Consider the following 23,267-nt stretch of genomic DNA (forward strand, 5'->3'; position numbering starts at 1 on the left):
TCAACTTAAATTGCTAACTAGCAATTATGGGAAATTGGAAGAAAATCATGGAAAGCTTTCTAGCTCCTATGAGGATCTTCTAGCCTCTCATGATAGGCTAAATTTAGCTCATGAGGCTATAATATATAAGGCAACACTTTATGAGCCTCATGTGGGTACTAGCACTACTACTCAAAATGTTATATTGCCATGTGCTAGTCCTAGTAATTCATCCACTCATAATATTGCTAAATCTTGTGATGAATTATCTTCCTTGCCTTGTTGCTCTAACAATGAAGGTTCTACTTCCTCTAGTACTTGTGTTGTTACTAACCATGTAGAGGAAATCAAAGAGCTCAAGGCCCAAGTATCTTCTTTGAAAAACGACTTGGTAAAGAGTCATGAAGGGAAATGCAAACTTGACAAGATGTTGAGTGTGCAACAATCCCCCAATGACAAGAGTGGACTTGGATTTAACTCCAACAGCAAGAACAAGTCCAAGAACAACAATAGGAAGAATGGCCAAGTACAAGTCAAAGACCCGGCCAAGATTGTTTGCTTCAAGTGCAAAATTGAAGGGCATCATGTTAGATCTTGCCCTTTGAAGAAGAAGAAAAAAGGGAAGCGGCCTCAAGCTCAAACTCATATTCAACCTCAAGTTGAAGAAATGCCACTTCCCAAGAAGAATCAAGCCAATGCTCCCATTGTGGAGAAATCTAGTGAGAAGAAGGAGAAGAAAAGAACTTGCTACATATGCCGTGAGAAGGGCCACATCTCCTCTTCTTGCACTATTGGTACCTCATCCAACTCTATCTCCATTGATGATGTTTATTCTCTTCGTAAGGATGAGGGTGGCAATGTGTTTGCCAAATATGTTGGTGCTCAAAGTGGTGTCAAGAAAAGAACCATTTGGGTTGCCAAGCCTATTGTGACTAACCTCTTAGGACCCAACTTAGTTGGGGACCAACAATCCAAAACTTGATCAATAGGTGCTTGTTGGAGGGCATTGGAGACTTGGCTACATCATGAAGAATTAAGGGATCTTCATCATTTATATTATCTCAAGCCAAGTCTTGGTTATCTTGCTTCTATCATATACTCAATGTTCCTCCTTGCGGTAACATGTGCTCAACTCATTTATATTGAAAGTTAATCACCCCTTTGCATGTGCTAGTTTTGTTCCTAACATGTGTTTGTATATGTTGTGCTTCCTAATTGTTTTGCTTGAGAAATCAAGTCTATGCATGTTGGGTTGCACACCATGTATTTGTGTTTGTGTTGGAGCCTCTTTGCATCTTGTTGTATCTTATATGGCTCTTATGAGCGATTAATGGACAATCCCATTTTGGGGGAGTGATATTCCTTTGGGAATTTCATGATCCTAAACAATGTGTGTACATGAGGAATATCACTTAGAATTGATATTGCGAGATTATCTAGTCGCTATGTGGTATGGCATCTTCATGAGAAATTCAAATTCTAATGTCCATTAATATCTCTACTTGGATCTTATTTGCCTCTTGTGAAAATAATTTCCTTATCACATTATGGGGGAGTAATAAGCTTTGTGCATATTACAAGCCTAGAAAATGTGAACATTTGAGGTTGTGTCACATAGAATTGATACCGTAAATTATCTCTCCCCTATGTGGCATGTTTGCTCAAACAAGCTCCAATTTGCTTAAATGGCTTCATTGCTAATATCTTTGTGGATCTTATTTGTGAAAGTTTTTCTTGGCATGGTTTTTCACAACGTGTCCCTCAATACATTTTTGGAAAACCATGTGCTTCAAGTCATACTATTAATTGCTTTGCATGTTGGTATGAATACTATTAATTGCTTTGCATGTTGGTATGAATACTATTAATTGCCTTGCATGTTGGTATGACTAAATGAAGCTTTCAAGAAACTATCTTTGCATGATGGAAAACTCTTATCTTTTACCATATGCTTTGTTCGTTGTAAATATGATCTTATGTATACTTACAAACTACCACCGGAAAATATTTCCTAATACTTCTTGTCCTAGGACAATTGGTAATCAATTATGAGGTAGATATTTATTTATCATATCTACATTGGCTCTTGTGTTTAAATTGCCTTATTTATTGCCATGAATTTGTTGTGCTTTGACTCCCATGTGTCTTCCTTGCATCTCATGGATCTAATTTGTCTTTTCAAACTTTCTTAGCATTTTAGTAGATATAGGTAGCGTGATGATCCTAGTTTTGTGCATTTTGTATTCATATGAAAAATCCTAGATAATGCACTAATCTTGGGGGAGCTCTTATATATTTGTTAGAATGCTTAACATCTCTTGATCATTATCAAAAATTTGGTTTTGGGAGACATAATTTTTTTGGGTACTTTGTGCCATCATAAAAAGTGTCGAGAGTTTGGTTTATTTGTTGGAACCTTGCTCTCTTGGGAGTTGGTTATCTCATTCCTTTGTATTTAGGCTTAATTAGCTTATTATAATGAGATAAGTCTTTGGAGTCAATCTTGTGTTGATTTGATTCTTTGATACAATTTGGGCAACCATTGTCTCTTGATTTATTTGGTGTTTTGTCCAAATTGTATCTCCATTTGGCTCTTGAAAGTATTGTGCATGCATATTTAATATATGTATATCTTATGACATGTGTCACTTTGTTTGATCCAATATATAGGGTAAACTCCATCAAATCCTAATTTGGCTAAGATGTGCATGAAATTCAATTTCATATCTATGTGCACATAGAATTGTGGAGTTTGTCCTATATGTTGTAGTGTGTCTAACTACTTAGGACCCAATTAGTTTGGGGACCTTTTTGTACTTATCTTTGTGTTAGGTACAATGGATATACATTGGATGCTTGTCTCACTCTTGGGAATAAGTGGTGACTCAATGGTAACTTGAGGCAAGCTAGGATGGTCAACGAACACATATCTACTACATCCACACCAATGCTATCTTGGTAACAAGTATCTTCTCATGCATATTTTTCTAGCATCCAACCATGTGGTTGCATCTTGGCATGAATCTCTTGATTTGCAAATGTTGTGCTTCTTGCAAAAGTCTTAATGAAACCTCTTTATTGTGAATGTGAGTAATTTGAGATGAGTGCATTTGTTGGGAAGTATTTTAAATCATGCTCATGATTCACCCATCCCAACTATGTCTATCTAGCAATTTTATTGCATATCAATTCCTCAAGGCTCTCACATGTGCAATATAGATGAAAGTGCAAATTTAGTTACTTCTTTTGGTATCCTCGTTTGTGATACTTGTTGCCTTTCTCAAATGCATCCCAACTATCTTCTATCCCTTGTTGATATTTGTGATGTATTTTAGTTGTTTGTGGTTGAAGTTCATGAATGTACAATAAGATAAAATTGAGCCTTTGGCCATGCTATTAAGCAAAAACTCTTATTGGTATATTGCATGACTTCGTCTTGGATATCATACTATTTTTCTTGCGTATCTATTTTGTGTGTGCATGTTTCTTTGTGGATAAATATCTTTGTGATATTGCCCACTTAGAGAAACTTATACACATAAGAGATGATACATCTCCTTTTGATATCTTATTTATTTATTGCGTGTTGATTGGTCATGCTAAGCAATATAATTCATTGAAGACTATGATGATGCTTTTTGCTCATCATTGTAATAGTCTTATAATATGCTTTATCATGCCTTTCACATATCCTCTTGGTTGAGCCTTTTTTTTATGGTGCCTCTTACTTGTTGCTCAACTATTTGTTTGTTGCAAGTGTTAAGATTATTTTTCTATCTATAATCTATTACAAATGTTTGTGTTTTAAATGAGGGAGTGAGGATTCCATGTTATGCATATTGTATTCAAATGCAACATTTTATTTTATGCATGTACCTTGGGGAGCTTCCTCATTTGATTTAGAGCACTATCTTGTAGTGATCATTAGAGTTTGATTCACTTGGTATCTTTTGTTTTTTGAATGATATTATGGGAGTGATGATTCCATGTTTGTGCACTTTATACTCCAATGCAAATTGTCTAGTTTTGTGCACAAACCTTGGGGAGCTTCCTCATATTATTTAGAGCAATCTTCTTGATCTTATCATAATATCTATCTTTCTTTTGGTATCTTCCTTGTGGTTCATTTGGTTGCTTGCTTCATTTGTTGAAGCTTCTTGACTTTGTTATATTTTTGCAATCTTTGATCCTATCTATAGTGTGATTTCTTCCGAATATTCGTCATTGGATATGTTCATTTGATTCCACTCAAATTATGAGAAATGCACACGCTATGGAGGAACTCTCACTATATTGGCCTTCTAAATTTTTCACCCATTTCGGCAATTGGTACCAATGGGGGAGAAGTTTGGAGGGTTTAAGGGAATTTGGTTATGTCTTTGCTTTGTGCTTAAGCATGTGCCTTTATTGCATTGCATCTTGTTGCTTTGCATAGTTGAATATTTAGAGGAAACTCCACTAGGCTTTGAATGCCAATATATGCAATGAAAGTCAAGATCATTCACACATGCATATATTATGGGGGAGTTTGCTCTATATATTTAACTTATTTGTTACTTAAATTCCTTATATAAACCCTCTCAAAGAGATTGTCATCAATTACCAAAATGAGGGAGATTGAAAGTGCATGGAGCCCCCATGTGTGGTTTTGGTAATTAATGACAATCCCTATGGACTAATGTTTGCATTGAGTTATATTTGTAGGATTTGTCCATAGGCAATTCTTGAACCATTTGTTGGCTTCAAGGTTGTAATAAGAAGAATTTGATGAAGGATATCAAGTGTCAAGTATGTCTTGAAGATGAAGATGAAGTGAGCCCTCAAGTTACTTCAAGACATCAACATGATGAAGAATGAAGAATGAAGTGCAAGTTCAAGATGAGTCAACTCGAAGAGTTCATAAGCTTGAAGCTTGCCATGAAGTGCAAGTTCAACATGAGCCAACTCGAAGAGTTCATAAGCTTGAAGCTTGCCATGAAGAAATGAAGTGCAAGTTCAAGATGAGCCATCTCGAAGAGATCCTTTGCTTGACTCTTGCCATCCATATGGTGATCATGGATATGTGAAGTTGCGCCGAAGAAGAAGCTCTCCCATGCATGGTGGTTTATGGGGGAGCAATCTATAAGACTTCGTCAAGCAAGCACAAGCAAGAAAGGCATTCCATCTTATTGCGGTCAAGATCGTCATCATCGAGCTCAAGTGGAATGCGCAAGTATAAGGTTTGCTCTTAATAGGGTTTCTTTCTCACCGGTCTCATAGTGTAGTTGGAGACCGGTTTATAGTTTAGATGCCGTACTATCAAGAGGGCTCTCGAGTGAGTAACTCGATCGTATCATTCGGAGAGAGCTCAAACCTTTGCATCCTTGCATCATCTTTCTTGGTTGTTATTTGGATCTTATCCATGTGATGTTTTAGAGCTTGTGCTTACTTCCATAGCAAGCTCTTGTTCGTCGAAAACGGATTCCGCATGAATCACTTGTTGCGTTTTCGATATTGGAGTTTTTCTCGGTTTCTCGTATTGAGAGGTTTCACTCTAAAATATATAGAAAAACCTACCCCACTTGTTCTTAAGCTTTTCACTCTTTGTGGGGTAGCTCTTGTCATCTTCTTTACAACAAAATTGGTTTCACCCAAATCCGAGTTTCCTAACTCAAGTTGTTGCATTTTCGAGGTTGGAGGTTTTACCGGCATGTATTTTTAGATAGGTCAAACCTTTCTTCATTTATTTATATCCTACCTTACTGGACTATGATGGTTCCCTGCATGATCTTGTAGAGCTTGTTACTAGCTTCGAAACGAGCCCAAGATCATCAAAATCGGAGTCCGGATGCAAAAGTTATTGAAGTTTTCGTGAAGCACTTTTTTGGCCGGAAGTTGGCCGGAAGTTCCGGTGGCCGGAACTTCCGCCCTACTTCCGGTGAACTTCCGGAAATGACGAATCTGCACGCAGAAAACATACCGGGAGCATTCCGGGGGCGCCCTACTTCACCCGGAAGTTGGCCGGAACTTCCGGGGGGCGGAAGTTCCGCCCCAAATGACCGGAAGTTCCGGTTTTGACGAGTTTTGTGCATAACGGGCAGATTTCTCTTGCCCTATTTAAGGGGGTCTTCTTCCCCAAAGTTTCTTATCCGTTTGAGCTCGTTTTTGCCCCCATTGTTGACCTTCTTTGAGCTTGCTATCTCCCTCTCCCTCCCATGAATCTTGCATCTATTTGAGAGAAAGATAGAGGAGATCTAGATCTACATCTTCACCAATCAAATCCCTCTCTTTGTGAGGGGAATCCATTAGATCTAGATCTTGGAGAAATTTGGTGTTCCTCCTCCTATTTGTTCTTCCTCTCTTATTCCCCCAATAGCTTTTGTAGCTTTGTTGGAATTTGAGAGAGAAGTACTTGAGCATCTTTGTGGTGTTCTTGCCATTGCATTTGGTGCATCGGTTTGAGTTCTCCACGGTGATTCGTGGAAGTGAAAGCAAGAAAGTTGTTACTCTTGGGTTCTTGGAACCCTAGACGGATTTGAGGCCTTTGTGGCGATTTCTTGGGAGCCTCCAATTAAGTTGTGGATGCGTGCCCCAAGCTTTGTGTAAGGCTCGGTTTCCGCCTCGAAGGAAATCCCTTAGTGGAACCGTGACCTAGGCCTTTGTGGCGAGGGTCACCGGAGATTTAGGTGAGGCGCCTTCGTGGCGTTCGGTGTGTGGTGTGAGTACCGCATCTTGGGGTGAGGCCTTTGTGGCGTTGGTGTGCATCGAGCAACCACACCTCAAGGTGAGCCTCTTGTGGCGTTCGGGAGCACTAAGCCACCGCACCTCTCCAACGGAGATTAGCACTCGCAAGAGTGTGAACTTCGGGATAAATCTTCGTCTCCCGCGTGCCTCGGTTATCTCTATACCCGAGCTTTTTACTTATGCACTTTACCTTGTGATAGCCATCCTGCTTGAAGTTATATATATCTTGCTATCACATAAGTTGCTTGTATTTCTTAGCATAAGTTGTTGGTGCACATAGGTGAACCCTTGCTTAGAATAAGTTGTTGGTGCACATAGGTGAACCATAGTATATAGGCTTTGGGCTTGACAAAGTAAACGCTAGTTTTATTCCGCATTTGTTAAGCCCATCTCGTAAAAGTTTTAAATCGCCTATTCACCCCCCCCCTCTAGGCGACATCCGTGTCCTTTCAACTTGGCCGGAAGTAGGGCGGAAGTTCCGCTGGCCGGAACTTCCGGTCTACTTCCGCAGTGCTTCTTCGGCGAAATCCACGAAGGTGCTATTGTCTGGAGCATCTGGGCGGAACTTCCGCCTGCTGAGGCAGGAAGTTCCGCCATGAGCAAAAAAGCAGCAATAGTTCCAGTTTTGATAGATCTGTCCACCAGCCATGTATGTAGAATAAAACCATGTACCTGTGTACATCAACACACATAAATATGTACCTGTGATTGACATCAAACACACAAAACCCAAAAGTACGGGAAATGTTCTTTCACTCCCACCGCAACTTCACACCATCAAACATGCTTCTTTTTTACATGTTATTCCACTCGTTGTACACTGGACTTGTACGTGGTTATGTCTCCAACCGGAGGAGCACCGCCTTGACATAGATTTTGGGTGCAACCATTTGGAGACGGTTGCACAAGATTTATTCAGCCGGTGCAGCTGGCAGCTTGATTAGATGCTCACATGTTGATCCACTAGCGCGTCTCCCGTTTATCCCTGTTTAGATGGTTGATACATGTATTGACCTTGAGTGATCCATAAGAACTTGTAATAATGTTAACGACTTGGCTACTTTTTAATGAAGAAACAAAGGCCGTATGCATGTTTTCGATGTAGAGCCAGGGGTTGATCCCCATTTTGATTTTTTAAATTCTTTCTCACATATCTCAAGTTTATCAATGCGCTGGTTGATATTGTGCGTTGTTTTTTGGAGACAAAAGGAGCGTCAATGAAGAGATTCAAATATCACTTGTTTTAAGGCTTCATGGTCATATGTGTGTCGACGGTAAGATCTTGTCCTCGAGGTGTGCAAGGTTGTATCCTTGTTGGTGCCCATCATGGTGTTAATCTCCAATGGATATCTCTTTCACTTGTTAGCCTGGTGATCGGTTGTAACACCCCGGCCATCCCCCATCCGGACTTGTTATCCCTAGCTGCTCTCTAGAAGCTCTAGACTAGCTCCACATACCAACACTAGAGGTTTGACACTTGTCCCATGAGGCCACGACGTGGCATGATGCCAAAAGGTTTCCCTATTCCTGGTGCTAGATAGTGCATCCTTAGATGAGATCTTTTTGTATAATAAAAAGATAACACCTTGGTGGGTATATAAAGGAGTTTATTAGCAGAGAATCGCGAGATACTAGCGTTAGATTCGGCCAAGAAAAACAATAAGAAATAAGTAAATGTGTCATTGTTGGACATGATAATGAGCACTAGTACGGCGGGAGCCCACCACACTCGTGGTCATATCGGATCATGGGAACGCAAATTTCCAAAATAAAAGGATAAAAAAATACCATTTTATGACGCACGTGCAGGATTGACCGTACTGAAAATTACCAACTCCTTTTTAAAAAGGATGAAGAAAACATCGAACAACATCGAGTTTAATGATCAGTGGTTAGTTTATTATTTTCATTAGGCACAATTATGAAACCTCCTTTCTTGGGGACACAATACACTAGACTAACCCATTCACTTTCGGCTACATGATACATGGTAATGACATCTTATAGACGTATTACCTCTTTCATTAGAGGTTTAAGTCATCTTTGAAAGTCAAAAACTAGTCCAATTCCTTATTTCGTGAATATCGATGGAGTTTCTATAGTAGGGTTTATCCCTTTGAAGTTATCCATTGAACACCCAATGCATTGCGGTTTTAACACTGTCATGAGTTTGCCTTCCTCTTTATTTGAAAGATTAGAACTAACAATGATAGGATATTTTGTTTGAATCATCTAGAAACTTGTATATATTACAATGATGATCGAATTCTGTTGTATGTTGCCCTAAGTGTGTTCACTAGGCCGGCTTATGAAGGCACCAAGACAAAGGATTAGATGGAGGTAGAAACCTAGTCGGCTACGGAGACCTACACTATGTCAGCAAGTATGTCGTGTCTTGGGTTACAAGTCTTACGTTTTCCTGAATCTTCTAGAATTGGCTTGGACCTTACTTAGTTGGCATGGGTCTCCATCTTCTAGAAACTGGGATGCCCGGTAATCTTGATAGTTTTACCACCCAAATGGGCCACCCAGGTTTGCTATTTTAAGGCCCTACGGTGAGATGCCCTATTCGGCATAACCTTGACAATGAAAAAGATATAAATCACAACAAAAGCAAAATGGTGTCTCAGTGAGGGCAAGAGTACAAATGGGCCTAAGAGGTCTAAAGATAAACGATGGCATCCATATCCCTTCCTAGACCAAGACAGAGAGAAAAGCCCACTAACATCGTATGTAACATACCTGCTTTAGGTAAGATATACGAGAAAATGGAAAAGAGAGAAAAGGCAAGGCCAGTACATGCTTTACTCACAAGACTTTATTGGTCAGGGTCTTGTCGGCGATTTTCGAATAAAATTACTCTAGTTGTTTATTTGGCGGCAATCGCGAAGCTAGAGAAATTTGTGTCCTCACAATTTCGACTATTTAGATCAGATGAGTTTATGATATCATGTCAGGGCAACCACACCTTCTAGCTAGATGTAGTTTGAAATTGTATTTCTTGGCTTTTGAAACTAAAGGTATTTCCAAATTAAACAAAATTGGGAACGAGAGTAAGAAGATGCTCTGTATAGAGATCTTTAGAAAGCATATGTTTGGAGCTCGGGCTACAAATAGCTCGGTTTTTGAACCTTAAAAAAATGACATTTCGAAGTTTCAAAAAATTTAAACCCAAAATTTTAAATACAGAAAACATTTTAACTTGATTTTTTTTACTCGAAATACCCCGTATTTTGGGCTTGAAAAAAATGCCAAAATATGATATCTAAAGTAGTGATCAATGAAAAATTCAATTCTCCAAATTCGGTGGGATTTTTTCAATTTTGGTAATCCTATAATATAAGTCATTTCGGGTTGAGATTTTGTGTATTGATACTCCCTCCGTTCCAAATGAATAAGACCTATACTTTTAAAGTCAAGCTTAATAAAGTTTGACCAAACTTTTCAAAAAAACGTATTAAAAACATTATATAGATATCATATGAAGATAAACTTCATAATGTATCTAAAAATGTTGATTTTTATTGTATGTATTAATGATTAAAAGGAAGACCGGTCAAAATTTAAGTATATGGATGGATGCACAAGCATGCTGTTATTGCTATAAGGGGCTCGACGCCATCGGGCGCGGAGCCAAGCTCCAAAGCTTAGCGCCGCGGCCAACAGAGCCAAGAATATGTGAAGCGGGCCCCACTTTTGACAATGACTGCAATGTTGGTGTATGCTTGACTTCATTGACCGTGGTGTCGTACAAGCACGACGCTGTCCTAGGCGGTGTTGTGCTATGAAGCATGGCCCCGCTTGGTATGGAGCCAAACAAAAAAGTTATTCCGTGAAACCATTTTCAAAACAGGTTATTTTATAACTTCTTTTTTAGATATATAGTGGTTAGTTTTCTTAAAATGTACTTGTCTTTTTTAGTTATAGTGGTTATTTTGTGAGTTCTTTTTTAGATATACTAGTGGTTAGTTTTGTCAAAATCGGCTTATCTTTTTTTTTTTTTGAATGGTGACAGTACCTAGTAGAGGTAGTTTATGGCTAGCGTGAGGACAGGGCGAGAGTAACACTAGGACCAAGGCACATGTGAGGAACACCGAATCCATCGCTCCCTCCCCGAGCAGGAGCAGTGTCATCCAGCTTGAGAATCCGCACCACCACCAAACCCCATGAGTGACGCGCCTCCCCATCCCATCCCCCACACACCCCAATGACTCCCCACTCCCCATCATTTTCAGTTTTTTTTTTTTTTTTTTTTTTTTGAACAAAGGAAGGACCATGAAAGGTCCAGTAGCTGCATTTACTCAGGAGCGGTGGGCTTACAAGTTACATAGAGGACTTCTGAAAGAAAAAAAATACATTGCAGACCTCATCTTTTACAAAAGGGACCCTAAAAAAATAGTGCAAAACGCCATCGGGTCCTCCTCCACCGGAGGTGTGGATTAGCTCTACGCCATGGCCACCCACGCTGTCGCCGGGGACAGCACCACTTGGAGACACGCAGGCGTTGATCGCCACGGCAGAGCTGCTAAAGACCCTCCCCTTTGGCACGCCGGCCGGGAGGGAGAAGAAGGAGGGCCACCCTTCGGCCACGATAAGCATCGGCAAGACGGCATCAGTCGTCGAGGATCCGGTGCTGATGAACTCCAGAATAACAGGGGACGAACTCCCCGAGGTCGCCCTTCGACCAGGAGAATTGGCAGAGGGGAGGAGTAGTTGCTCCACCGAGAACTCTACCAATGATGAGCTCAAGGACCTAGAATACCTCCAGATCCGAGGCCGGAGCAGCCAAACCGGCCAACACGCGAGCTTATTGAGGGAGTTCTGTCTCAATCCCACCTCGATGCTCTGCAAGAGACCACCTAGAGAGGGAGGAGACGACCTCCAAACGCCGCTCGCAGACGTCAGAGAGGAACCCCGCGTTGCGAAATCAGACCAAGCGAATCCTTTCTCAGCTTCTCTTCCACCACCGTGGTGGCCGAGATCCGAGAAAAAAACACTCGAATCAGCCCGATTCGCTCCATCAGCAAGCTTATTGAGGGAGACATCTCCAGATCCCGCCCCCATCTTGGCCGGCCACCATGGACGACCACCAGGAGGAGGAGCTGGATACCAGCAGACGCTGCTTGCAAACGCCATGGCTAGGCTCCAAACCGGCATCAAGCCAAAATCCACAAGGGCAACACTAGAACCTAAACTACCACTACTATTTACATGGATATCCCGGTCACCTCTCCCTAGCCATCGCCGGCCGGCCGCGCCGTCGGACAAGGCATGGGATTGGGCCGGTTTTCCGTGGGAGACTCTCAACGGGGCTTGAGGAGAGAGAAAGTGAGGATAAGAATGAGAGCCCTGGGCCCATTTTCAGTTAGACAAATCCATGCTCCAACCCAAGCACAGCAAACGGCGTTGGGTGTACGCCCGGGAACGGAGGGCGAGAAGCGAGAGAGTATAGGAGTGCTCGCTGCTGAATTAGATACTCCTCCACACATTCCCACGCGCACATTTCCCCGCGCACACAACACACAGACGACTACACACGCTTTCCACCACTCCACAGATGCAGATGCTGTGCGTGTGTGTATGTGTGTGTTCACTCTCACTGCCCACTGGTACTACAGTAGAACTGCTACCACAAACAACTACACGGCCTCCTCTGCAAGTGCTAGGTCACACACACGAGCTCCCTTTACCTTGGCAGGAGGACTGGTAGACAGTGCAGTGTGCCATCCATCCATCCATCACAGTGGGTGGCGGTGGTGACAGCGAGCTGCAAACCTTGGACATGAATTGAGAGGCACCTATCCTTTCCAGTCCACGTCTGTCCCTCCGTCCGTCCCACTGATGGATTGATGGATGGATTGATTGATGTGTGATGCCTCACTAGCTCACCCGAGCCCTCCCCTCCCCTTTGTGGCATATCTCATCAGCAACAGGGACCTCCTCCTCTGCCCTCTACTGTGACTACTTGTTCCCAATTTTCTTTCTCCTTTTCCTCCTCTCTCCATATCCTCCTGCTGTCTTTCTTCTCCTCCTCCTTGCTCCTTTCACACGCACACAAGGAGAGAGAGAGATAGAGAGACCCCGAGGGAGGAGAGGAAGCGAAACAGAGAGGGCGTCGAAGATGGAGAGGAGGAGGAAGGCAATGTGGCTCTACCCAAAGGTGGTCGGCTTCAACCCTCCGGAGAGATGGGGCCACTCCGCGTGCTTCTTCGAAGGAGTCATCTACGTATTCGGGGTATGTATCCGCGCGCGTCCATTCTCTTGTTTCTTCACATCCATTGCTACTTCCCTCGTTCGTCTCCTCTTCTTTTGATCATATCTCCTCTGCTAGCTACTTCTTCACTGCCATTTTGCTGCTAGTGCTTCTCGAGCTGCTGAGCGATTCCAACCATGTTCCTCTTCTCCTTTTCGTCAGATCAGAACTCGGTTAGCAATTTAGCATGAACTATCAAGTGACGCTAGGCTCTGAATATTTTAAGGGGGGCCTCTTTTGGGTAGGAAGAAATGTCCTTTTTGGTGTTAATTATCTTATGGGGTTTCGTTTCGTCCTGCTGCAGCTCCCTCCTCACTAGTGATGTAGCAAAATAATTAGCAGCTTTCCTCTAAAGTGCGTCCGTGAGTCGTCCTTCCTTGCTTGCTGTAATACTTTTCTTCCAGAGTGAAAAGCAAAAGAAAGCGACTTCGCACTACTACGATGAATTACCGTCAGTTTGTCACCACCTGCAAGCAATACGATGTTTTTTTTTCAATTTTCATCACATCACAAAAACGAAATCAATTCTCACGTAGGAGTAGATCGAGAGCTCTTCACTGCGACCTCTGGTGGTCCTCGTGGAGAAGCCATAGAAAAGGAAAGAACAGGGCCTTTTAGCTCTTCTTTCTCTTTCTCACCTCTTTTTGGACCACGCTCCAGTTTCTTGTTCCTCGACAGTAGTACTGTGCTGTTATGGGGGTGGTCACGCAAAAGCAAGTCATAAACTCGAGAAAGATTGCTACCCACACCTCAACTTTGGCACCGCACCCACCGTCCTTTTTTTTTACTTCTTCGTTCAGTCAATTTTCGCAGCTCAATCCATTCGGTTAATCACCAAAACCCTAATGATACCGCAAGAATGTTACTACATCTGTAGCATTTGTTTTCTGTGACATACTACTGCGCTCAGATCGTAATGTGCTACCGTATATATACTGAATGTAGGGATGCTGCGGCGGCCTGCATTTCAGCGACGTCCTGACCCTGAACCTCAAGACGATGGCATGGAGCTCTTTGACCACGACGGGGCAGAGGCCCGGCACACGGGACAGCCACGGCGCGGCGCTGATCGGCCACCGGATGATGGTGTTCGGCGGCACAAACGGCTCCAAGAAGGTGAACGACCTCCACGTGCTGGACCTGCGCACCAAGGAGTGGAGCAGGCCGCCCTGCAAGGGGACCCCGCCGTCGCCGCGCGAGAGCCACACCGTCACCACGGCCGGCGGCGGCGACAGGCTCGTAGTCTTTGGCGGCAGCGGTGAAGGGGAGGGCAACTACCTCAACGACGTGCACGTGCTGGACGTGCCCACCATGACGTGGACGTCGCCGGAGGTCAGCGGCGACGTCGTCCCCGCGCCCAGGGACAGCCATGGGGCCGTCGCGGTTGGCAACAGGCTCTTTGTCTACGGAGGGGACTGCGGCGATCGATACCATGGCGAGGTGGACGTGCTCGACATGGACAGCATGGCATGGTCAAGGGTAAGAGCTATGTCCTTGTCATACACTGTGTGATAGATGCCGATGTTGTATCTTATTATATATCGCTACATCAAGCTCCTCTAATCTAATGTTCATTTCATCGATCCACAGTTTGCAGTCAAAGGAGCCTCACCTGGTGTCCGGGCAGGTCATGCAGCTCTTGGCATTGGGTCAAAGGTTAGCATAATGTACTGAAACATTGGGGAAATTAATCATGCTACTTCCTAACTAAACCTTGTCTTTACAGATCTATATAATCGGAGGGGTTAGTGATAAGCAATACTACAGTGATGCGTGGATTCTTGATGTCGTGAGTCGGTCCTGGACCCAGCTTGAGACATGTGGGCAGCAACCTCAGGGCCGGTTTTCTCATTCCGCGGTCATCATGAATACTGATGTTGCAATCTATGGAGGGTAATCTTTCACATACAAATCAATAATTCAGTGTAGTTTCATAGGAAACATCAATAATGTACGTAGTTCACTGTGTAACAATTCGACGACATATACCCTTAAAATTCACAGATGTGGTGAGGATGAACGGCCCCTGAATGAGCTACTCATTCTGCAATTGGGTTCCGGACATCCAAATGGACGCTACAACATCTCAATGTGCAAGATTTTGAGCAACCACTGGAGCCAGGAGAAGCGCAAGTTCTTGAGGGCAGAAAACGTGTGTTCCCTAACTTGCTTGTTAATTTCCATATGAATGAATAAACTTTTGCATGTATGTAGGATGATGTTAAATTCCTATGCAAAGATACACACAAATATGATGCTCAATATGTTACAGCAGAGGGATGCAAGTGCGAGCAATGGGGACATCGGTCATAAACCTCGAGAAGCAGAAATCGAGCAAAGAAGTACTTACATCCGTGGTATAGGTAAGTGAAAACTCTGCTACAACAATTTCTACTGGTCAGTGTTATCCTCGATTATCAGATTCACTGGTACATTCTTGACATGTGCAGAGAATGGCCATGTGAAAAGAAGAAAAACTGGGGATGTTCGTCCAAATGAGATCGACCTGGAGCAGGAGGAGCACTCGCTGTCTCTTTCCCAACACTCGTCGCCTTCCCAGTCCGATCAGGAGCAGAATGCAGCTCAGAAGCTTTCAGGATCTCCAAGAGGGTCAATCTCAGGGCTGCAACCGTTCGTTCGTCTCAACAGCAACGGTTCTCTAAGGACTACAGGAGGAGGTATGTCAGCAAGGCCTCTGAAGACCGACCAGTTTATCCGCAACATTGCACCACAGCAACGGCACGAGATGCAGTTCCTAACAGCTGAACCTAAGCAGCACCTCCGGCCATCGGGTCCATCTCTTGTATGCCTCTTTCTCTTCCACAACACTAGCTTATGTTACCATATAATCATGTTTTTGACGCCTATCCTCTCTTGGTTGTTTTATCTGCAGATTGGAGCCGAGGTTCAGGGCACAATCGATGGAGCTTTTGATTCGGGGTACCTCATGACAGCCGTCGTCAACGGGCAACTCTTCAGAGGAGTTCTGTTTGCTCCTGTAAGCATATCCATTTGGGAACTATAATGGCAAATGATGAATAAGTTATTCGGCGTTGATTCGCTTTTTGACTTCCCGGACATTTCTAATCTTTTTTCCGTCTCAGGGACCTGGAGTAACAGCTCCAAGACCTGCAATGCATCATCAGATTCTGAATAGCTCGGCGGTTCCACCCCATCAGCGCCCAGTGCTTGCTCATGCGTTCCCCGTTCATGCCCGACCGGTGCCGCAGGCGACAGGCTTCGTCCTGCCGGACTACGGTCAGCATACGCGGCGTGGGTTCCCGGCCAAGGTCATCAAGTCCGAGCAAGAGAGGAGCGGCAGTGACCTTCATGATGTTGTGCTCACACTCGGGGGGCCCGGAGGGGCCAAGTGATGCTGTTTTCACAACACTTCGGGATCCAGGCCGTGCTGTTCATCTGTTAAACTTGCTCTGTAAAATAGACCATTCTAGTTGAGGAAAATAAGCCTCGTGGCTGAGTTTAATCGTCACTGATCATGGGCAGACGGCTTTGGTGGTCTTAGGGTTTTATCTGCGGTTCTATATATAGTGTTAGCTTGATGAAATTTAGTTTTCTCTGAGAGTCATCTCTTGGATGATAAGTTTTGAGACTAGTGGTGAGTTTTCTGAACTGTGAAACATTGTTCATTTCTTTTCTGATGATGGAACCGGACGTCTTGCCATGTCTTCCTCGCCGTTCTTTTTGAGTCAGCATAAAGTGAACCCTATGAAGTAGCAGCGACAATGAGTGGACAAACCAAAAGAAAATCAGCAGCAGCAGCATCTGGTAAAGGTGACCTATTGTTTACTACTACTGTGCTACAGGTAGTATGGTGTAGTAGCAGAAACAATGCTATCGTTTCCAATGGATTATGGTTATATTTGGATTATAAATGTCAACAGAAGAATGTGATACGTTCTCGTTTATGGTGCAGTTACTTCAGTATTGTGTTGTTTGATCAAGGATCTTTTTGGCAGGGAGAGCGTGTAAAAACACGCAAATTGTGATCTATTTTCTCATCTGAGTTCTTGGGAATGAGCAAAGCAAACTATTTCTTGGAAGGATAAAGACTTATCAAATCTGTGGTTACCTAATTGATTACTTCCAGACTGAATGACACGAGAGGAAGCTATGAGACGTTACCTGTCGACAACTTTAGTGTACCGCCTATGTCCTCCCTGTTCACAAAGACTTATCCACACTGTACTTCGGACGAGCATGGACATATCACCATCAGGGCATCAAACTGATGGCACGCAGAGATGGAAAGAGAAACGACCCTGTAGTAGGATTCTTGCTTCAGTACCGCAAGTCTGAAACAGCCATTACATACAGAAGAAAAGCAACCAAAAAAAAAAAACTGCAGGACAAAGCCCCCTTAGACAAGACTACACGTTGCACTAGTAAAAATCTCCTTGCTAAGGGCTGCCTCCCACTTGATGAGAAAGAAGCAAAAGCTGGAACATCAGCTCAACCATGTGTCAAAATAAGGGCCGACAACTGTTCTATCTTGTAACATCTGCTTTCTGCTATCCATGAAACAAATCAGAAGAAATAACTGGCGTAAATTCTGGGCTGAAATCGGTATTTCACCGTCCCTTGTCGCCCATCCTCGTGAGTAATTTCCCAATGTCGTAGCATATCTCAATCTTATCATCCTTGATCTGTTGACGGAGGGAACGGCTTGTCTGACCAGCTGCGAGATAGGTCCGCAGGAGGGACTCGTATGCTTTGCCATCAATGCACCCAAGTAACCTCAAGCAGCGGCAGAACCTGTCTGCACCTTCGACATCCTTCTGTTCTTCAAAGTACTTGGAGAATTTGTGGATCTTCTCCTGATCTAGCTTCGCTGTTTTCTTGGGGAGTTTTGTCACATTCTCTACCCAGTTGAGTGCTGATTTCATGTCCCCTGTCCCCATGTAGTGGTCGAGGAACAACTCGCATGTTTTGGAGTCAAAATTGCCACCCTTTATCTTGGCCTTCTCCCACAACAGCTCTGCTTCTTTTGCCATGCCATTCTTCAGATGGGCTCGAGTCATCACATTAGTCAGTTTTGCATCATAGCATTCATGATTAGACTCCCATTCCTCAAAAATCTGCTTCATGCGATCAGCATCATTGAGCTTTAGAAGAGCTTGGAGCATGCTGAAGTAGCTTGTGTTAGTCACCTTTGGGAAAGTGTCCTTAACCACGTCCCACACTCTGTTGACCTCACTCAAATTGCCTACTGAAGCATATAGACTCATAAGGAAATCAAAAGGCTGTCTGCCATCACTAGCTTCAACAAGGCCCTCAAGTTTCTTCAGAGCAGACTCTGCTTTTTCAACCAAACCAGCACTCAAGTAGATGGAAGCCAGTGTACTATACGCAGACCACCCTAGAATATTTCTTTCTTCCATTTCTTTTTGAACTTCTTCAACATTATCTATCTTGTTCAATGCCGCATAACTGGTCATCAGAACACAGCATGTGAGGTTATTCGGTTTAATATTCTTTTCCTTCATTTCCTCAAATAGGCTAGCAACCTTCTTATGCTGGCCTAACTTCATGTAAAGGGACATCAGATTGTTGATGGGCAGAGTACTGGATGAGATGCCAAGCTCATCCATCTTCCGGTAGATGTCCGTTGCTTTCTCTTCTTTTTTCGATGAGCAATAACAGTTGAGAAGTGCACCATAAGTTCGATGGTTCTTGGCTGGATCAGGAAGGCCATCAAAATACTTTTCAGCTGCTTCAATGCCACGCACTTTGTAAATGAGGTCCAAACGTATTGCATGGTTAGTGTATGACATGTTCATACCCTTGGTATGAACCATCCAATCCATCAACTGCCAGAAACAAAGAATTTTTTTGCATAAGTAATACAGACATAATTAAACGCCAGTAGCAGAAGTACAAACATAAGGCATATTTAACAAGCGAGTTGACAGCTACAGCCATACTAAAAGCTAACATTTTCTGGCCTTGGAAGACAACTGAGTGCATATTTGTGATAACATATTATTACAGCTATTGAAATATGGAACATGAAACACATTTTATCTCTTCGCTGCTCTGCTTGAGAACAATATTATTCTATACGTACAACAGAAAACCTTGAAACAGACCAAGCAATCTACAAGCCAGCAGACTGGTTGAGTACTGATGTGATGTAAACGTGCTGCACAATCGTTTCATGGAATCTAGTCCGAAGAATCTTCACAAATTCTATTACCGCTAAGAAAAGTAGTGACCAATGTCGCCAAAGCATTTGCTCTGATAGCATGCAAAATTAACCTTGATTGTGGAGTGTGTGTTTGGTTGGTGCCCACATTGACCTTGCCAAATGATTGGCAACCCATCATATTTTGATTCTTGATTGGTTTGTTGTCACAAAAACCTAGATGTCTACAAGGTATGTTTGGAGACCCGACACGCCCTACCAAAATTTGGCATCCAATATTTTGGCGAACGATTTCACCCGCCGCCTGCTGGCCCACACATTGGTGTGAAAAACGCGTTGGCACGCATGGGCTGGCTCATGCTTACCAATTATTCGGAGCCCAACCAAGCAGCACCGGAAGTTCATGGACGTGCCAATATTTTGGTTAGACCAGCATTGGCGTAGAAGTGAACGTACCCTAAGCGCACATTTAATTGGCCACAGGAGAATGCAGGATTTGTTGGCCAAAAATTTGGCAAGCCAATTCTTGCCTTGCTTTTGTAGAGCCGCATCCAGTATCAAATAAATATACTGGTAACAGAAAGCTCTGCTGTTGAAAGCCGAGACAGTGGAAGCAAAAGAAAAATAATGTGAGTATACGGCCCCATGTAACTAGAGACAAGTGAAAAGAAAATCTAAACACCTTTTGCTGATAGTTAGAGCCTATTAGGAATGCATCAATTTCAGAGAATAAAGTTCAGTTCCATCAAGAGTCTGGAAAATCCTTGCATCCAAGGGCAGTCCCTCGCTCTGGAAAATTCTCATGCAGTGTGTTTGACAATATTCTTTGGTTGCACCAGCTACATCTTAGGGTGCAAGTGGGACGCCCGTGGCGCCGCTTACCCGAGCCAGCATAAACAAGTAAGCGGGCACCCACGGGTTAGCAACAAACTTATGTGGGATATGTGGACCTTCCCACGATACCTGTATCGGCCCACATCATCCCCAATCCCACCAGATCAAGATGAGCAGCGGGATCGCCGCCGGATTAGATTGGGCACGACACCCTAGAATCCCCGCACATCCCTCCCTCCTTTTCTCTTCCTCCAATTCCGCAGCAACGGACCAGATGCTGCGCTCCTAGGGTCCGTGCCATCAGTTATCCTCTGACCACTAACTCTCGAATAGGAGAAGGCATGGGTGACAAATAGAACAACCGATTTGGCAGCGGAAGCAGTGGCAGGAGCAACGAGACAGCCAGAGGGGATTCCGGTGGATGACGTGGTGTATAGTGAGCACCGCCATCCAGGGATTGGAAACGAGTTCAATGTCTGCAAGAACCAAGGCACCTGCGTCGAGGTCTGCAAAGCTCCTAAGAACCAAGAGGAGCTGGGAGGGAAGGCAAATTGGTTTGGTGCATGATAGAGAAATCCTTTCCTGAATCGGAGAGGGGTGTCAGGGGGAAACGTTTTCTGCTATCTTTTTGTTAGTAATTAAGGTTATACACACTTCGTTCCTAAATTTGAAACGTTTTGGATTTGAACTCCCAAAACGTCTTGTATTTAGGAACGGAGGGTGTATCGTGCAGGGATGACTGGGATCATTGGCTGACAGGTGTTTCCTGTGATTGTTGACAGAAATGGACCATGTATACTTTCAAGAAAGCATTAGAAACATGCTCCTTGTTATGTATGGGATGCATAGACATTTCACCTTGATATGTATGTTTTGTTTTTGAACATTCTATTTACGAAAATAGCTAGCCGGCATGCAATTCAACAGAAAATATGATAAAAGATTGAACTAAACTGACTGAGTTGAGTCTCATCTTATACACAAATTAACAATTAGTGAAACTGATTCCCATCCCATTGTTATGATGCACAATTATCTACTTCAAAGAAATGAAAACACTCTGTGTGAATATGCCTAAGTAGTGAAGCCTTATTCGAGTCTTGAAAAATATTTGTAGAAAATGATTTCGCAATTTTTAAGAAATATAGAACATGCCCACCCCCTACATGTGCTAAGTTATCTCAGTTCGTTTAGAAAAGGTTACAGGTAGTAAGCCTATGATGATCGGATTCAGCGGACAATTTCATTGTATTTATTCAACTTTACAAAGGATGGCATATCCAATATTGTTCTTCTCGCAGGTCACTAAAGTTTGATCCAAACATTGTTTTGCAGTATCTTAGTTTTGCTAAATGCCTTTTGGTGTGTACCTGCCAGTGTTACTTATTTTTTAAATATGGAGTAGGTGAATGTAGTACTGTTATTTATAGACATGAGAACCTGAAGCAAAGCTCATATTTTAGAGCCCGTACATTACGTATACTCGTGGGAACATGTATCTTAAAAAAACACAGGAAACATGATGGTTATGGTTGTGCTGCGGCAATGCTTCACTTTAAGGGTGACAAGATATGGCATGAGCATTTAAGGGAGTTCCCGCGCTCCATATCTGAAAAGGTATAAGCTGATTTTTTTTTCTCTTTTAGAATTGATGTCAAGAAAGTTCTGAAGCTGATGATCAGAAGTACTCAAATGTAACAGACAATTTTAAGAGCGCTAGTTCTTTGTGTAGATTTGTCAGCTGCCCTTGTTTTCTCTGCATGAAACGATGCATCATGTTTTACTTTGAAGTAAATGATATAGTATAGTGCGGTGACGATTTGGGATAGTGGAGAGTTTTCAATCAAGACAAAAAATGAAGGGGTTTGTGGAGGATATCTTGGGATTATTCCATCCAAAACCCGGCTTGGTAAACGAACTATTGGGGATTTTTTGGGATCTAGGATAATTCCCTTGGGTACACTTCAAATACATTAGAAGTAAACAAGACCTAAAGCCACATGTCCTAGAATCGGACATTATTCGAGACAGAACCTCCTTGTTGCCTGGCTTATAGTCTAGCGGCCCAGGCCAGGCCACATGCTAAACAGATTAGATCATCATTACTCGAGCAAATTGTTACTAGAATCGCAATTTGCTATAAAAAATGTCATCTTTCTGCTACCAATCCCGGCCTAAACACCATTAACAGAGCACAGAACAGAAGGTGAAGGAGCGTGAGCGGGCTGTAGCATACCTCAAGGGCCTGGGGATGGCGCTTGTACTTGCGGAGCTCCTTGACATACCTCTCGAGATCCACGGAGCGCGTCTCTCGTCCCTCCCGCACCCATTTGTTCAGCACCCCCGACACGCTCCCCTCCCCCGCATTCCCCAGCGCCGACAGCCGCCGGTACAGCGGGCGCGAGTCCTTGGTCGCCGCCTTCTTGGCGTCCTCCTCCACGGGGCGCGCCGACTCCGAAGCCACCTTTGCGGCGGGGTGCGCTGCCTTGTTCGCGTCCTTGGCGACGCCGTGCGCCGCCTTAGACGCCGCCTTCTTCCGGACGGGGTGTGCCTCCTTCTTAGCGACGGGGGGGATAGCTTCCGATGCTACTTCGGAGGCTGTGGAGAGGAAGCGGCGGAGGAGGCGAAAGCCGGCGGAGGAGGTGAGCGCCGCCATGGGTTTAGGGTTTTGGAGTTTCCGCTCTTGGAGCAGGGGATCGCCGAAAATGAAGTACTACTAGTGGGCTCCGATTTGTTAAGTGGTTTGCTTCGACAATGTGAAATGGGTCACACAAGTACACAACACACAACTAAGAGCATCTCCAACCGCGTCCTTCAAAGCGTCCTCCAAAGAAATTTGGGCCGCGCTGGACAAAAAATGCGTTCCAGCAGCGTCATTTAAAGCCCATTTTTGTCTGGCGCGGCCCGATACGGTGTCCAGCGCCCGAGCCCGTCCCCGTTCCACAGGGGATGCACCGGGGACGCCGGACACAACGAAAAGCGAGGCGGACTCCCACATGTCGGCGACTATTTGCATAAACCGTTGGTTCGCGCCTCTTTTCTCGTCGCTCCTTCCTTCCCGCGCCTCCCACCCCACCGCTGCCGCTGGATTTCCCGGCCGTTTGGCATCTGATCTCTACTGAGAGTCGGCACCGTTGTCCCAGAACGCGCCGTCAAATCCTCCCCACCTCCGCGCACAGAAGGTGCTCGACGACTTGCCAGGTAGGCGCGATTGGCCGCTGTATGTTGCGTCGTCCGCCTCTGCGCAATTTTAACCATTGATTTTTCTTTAGCCATGGACAGCGACGATGAGATGGTTGCCCTGCTGCTGGAGGA

At 43.9% G+C, this 23,267-nt stretch overlaps 2 protein-coding genes across 3 annotated transcripts; one reads left to right on the plus strand and one right to left on the minus strand.

Moving 5' to 3' along the window:
• The first annotated feature begins 12,389 nt into the window (after positions 1 to 12,389).
• Positions 12,390 to 16,637, plus strand: LOC127342618 (uncharacterized). Of its 2 annotated transcripts, none has more exons than XM_051368602.2 (9): positions 12,390 to 12,937; positions 13,901 to 14,434; positions 14,546 to 14,611; positions 14,682 to 14,848; positions 14,960 to 15,107; positions 15,231 to 15,318; positions 15,406 to 15,758; positions 15,849 to 15,953; positions 16,060 to 16,637. In XM_051368602.2, the coding sequence occupies exons 1-9, from the start codon at positions 12,824 to 12,826 to the stop codon at positions 16,327 to 16,329; spliced, it is 1,845 nt and encodes a 614-aa protein (XP_051224562.1). In that variant the 5' UTR covers positions 12,390 to 12,823; the 3' UTR covers positions 16,330 to 16,637. The 2 variants fall into 2 exon arrangements, with proteins under 2 accessions (XP_051224562.1, XP_051224561.1); XM_051368601.2 differs by having other exon boundaries at positions 12,393 to 12,937; positions 15,228 to 15,318.
• Positions 16,638 to 17,218: 581 nt separating this feature from the next.
• Positions 17,219 to 22,690, minus strand: LOC127342619 (pentatricopeptide repeat-containing protein At4g01990, mitochondrial). Its single transcript, XM_051368603.2, has 2 exons — positions 22,189 to 22,690; positions 17,219 to 18,783 (listed from the first exon to the last, which is right to left on the minus strand). Exons 1-2 carry the CDS (start codon positions 22,606 to 22,608, stop codon positions 17,545 to 17,547), a joined length of 1,659 nt encoding a protein of 552 aa, XP_051224563.1. The 5' UTR covers positions 22,609 to 22,690; the 3' UTR covers positions 17,219 to 17,544.
• Positions 22,691 to 23,267: the final 577 nt, after the last annotated feature.

The sequence above is a fragment of the Lolium perenne genome, chromosome 3 (genome assembly GCF_019359855.2).
Source record: "Lolium perenne isolate Kyuss_39 chromosome 3, Kyuss_2.0, whole genome shotgun sequence".
NCBI classification, from domain to species: Eukaryota; Viridiplantae; Streptophyta; class Magnoliopsida; order Poales; family Poaceae; genus Lolium; species Lolium perenne.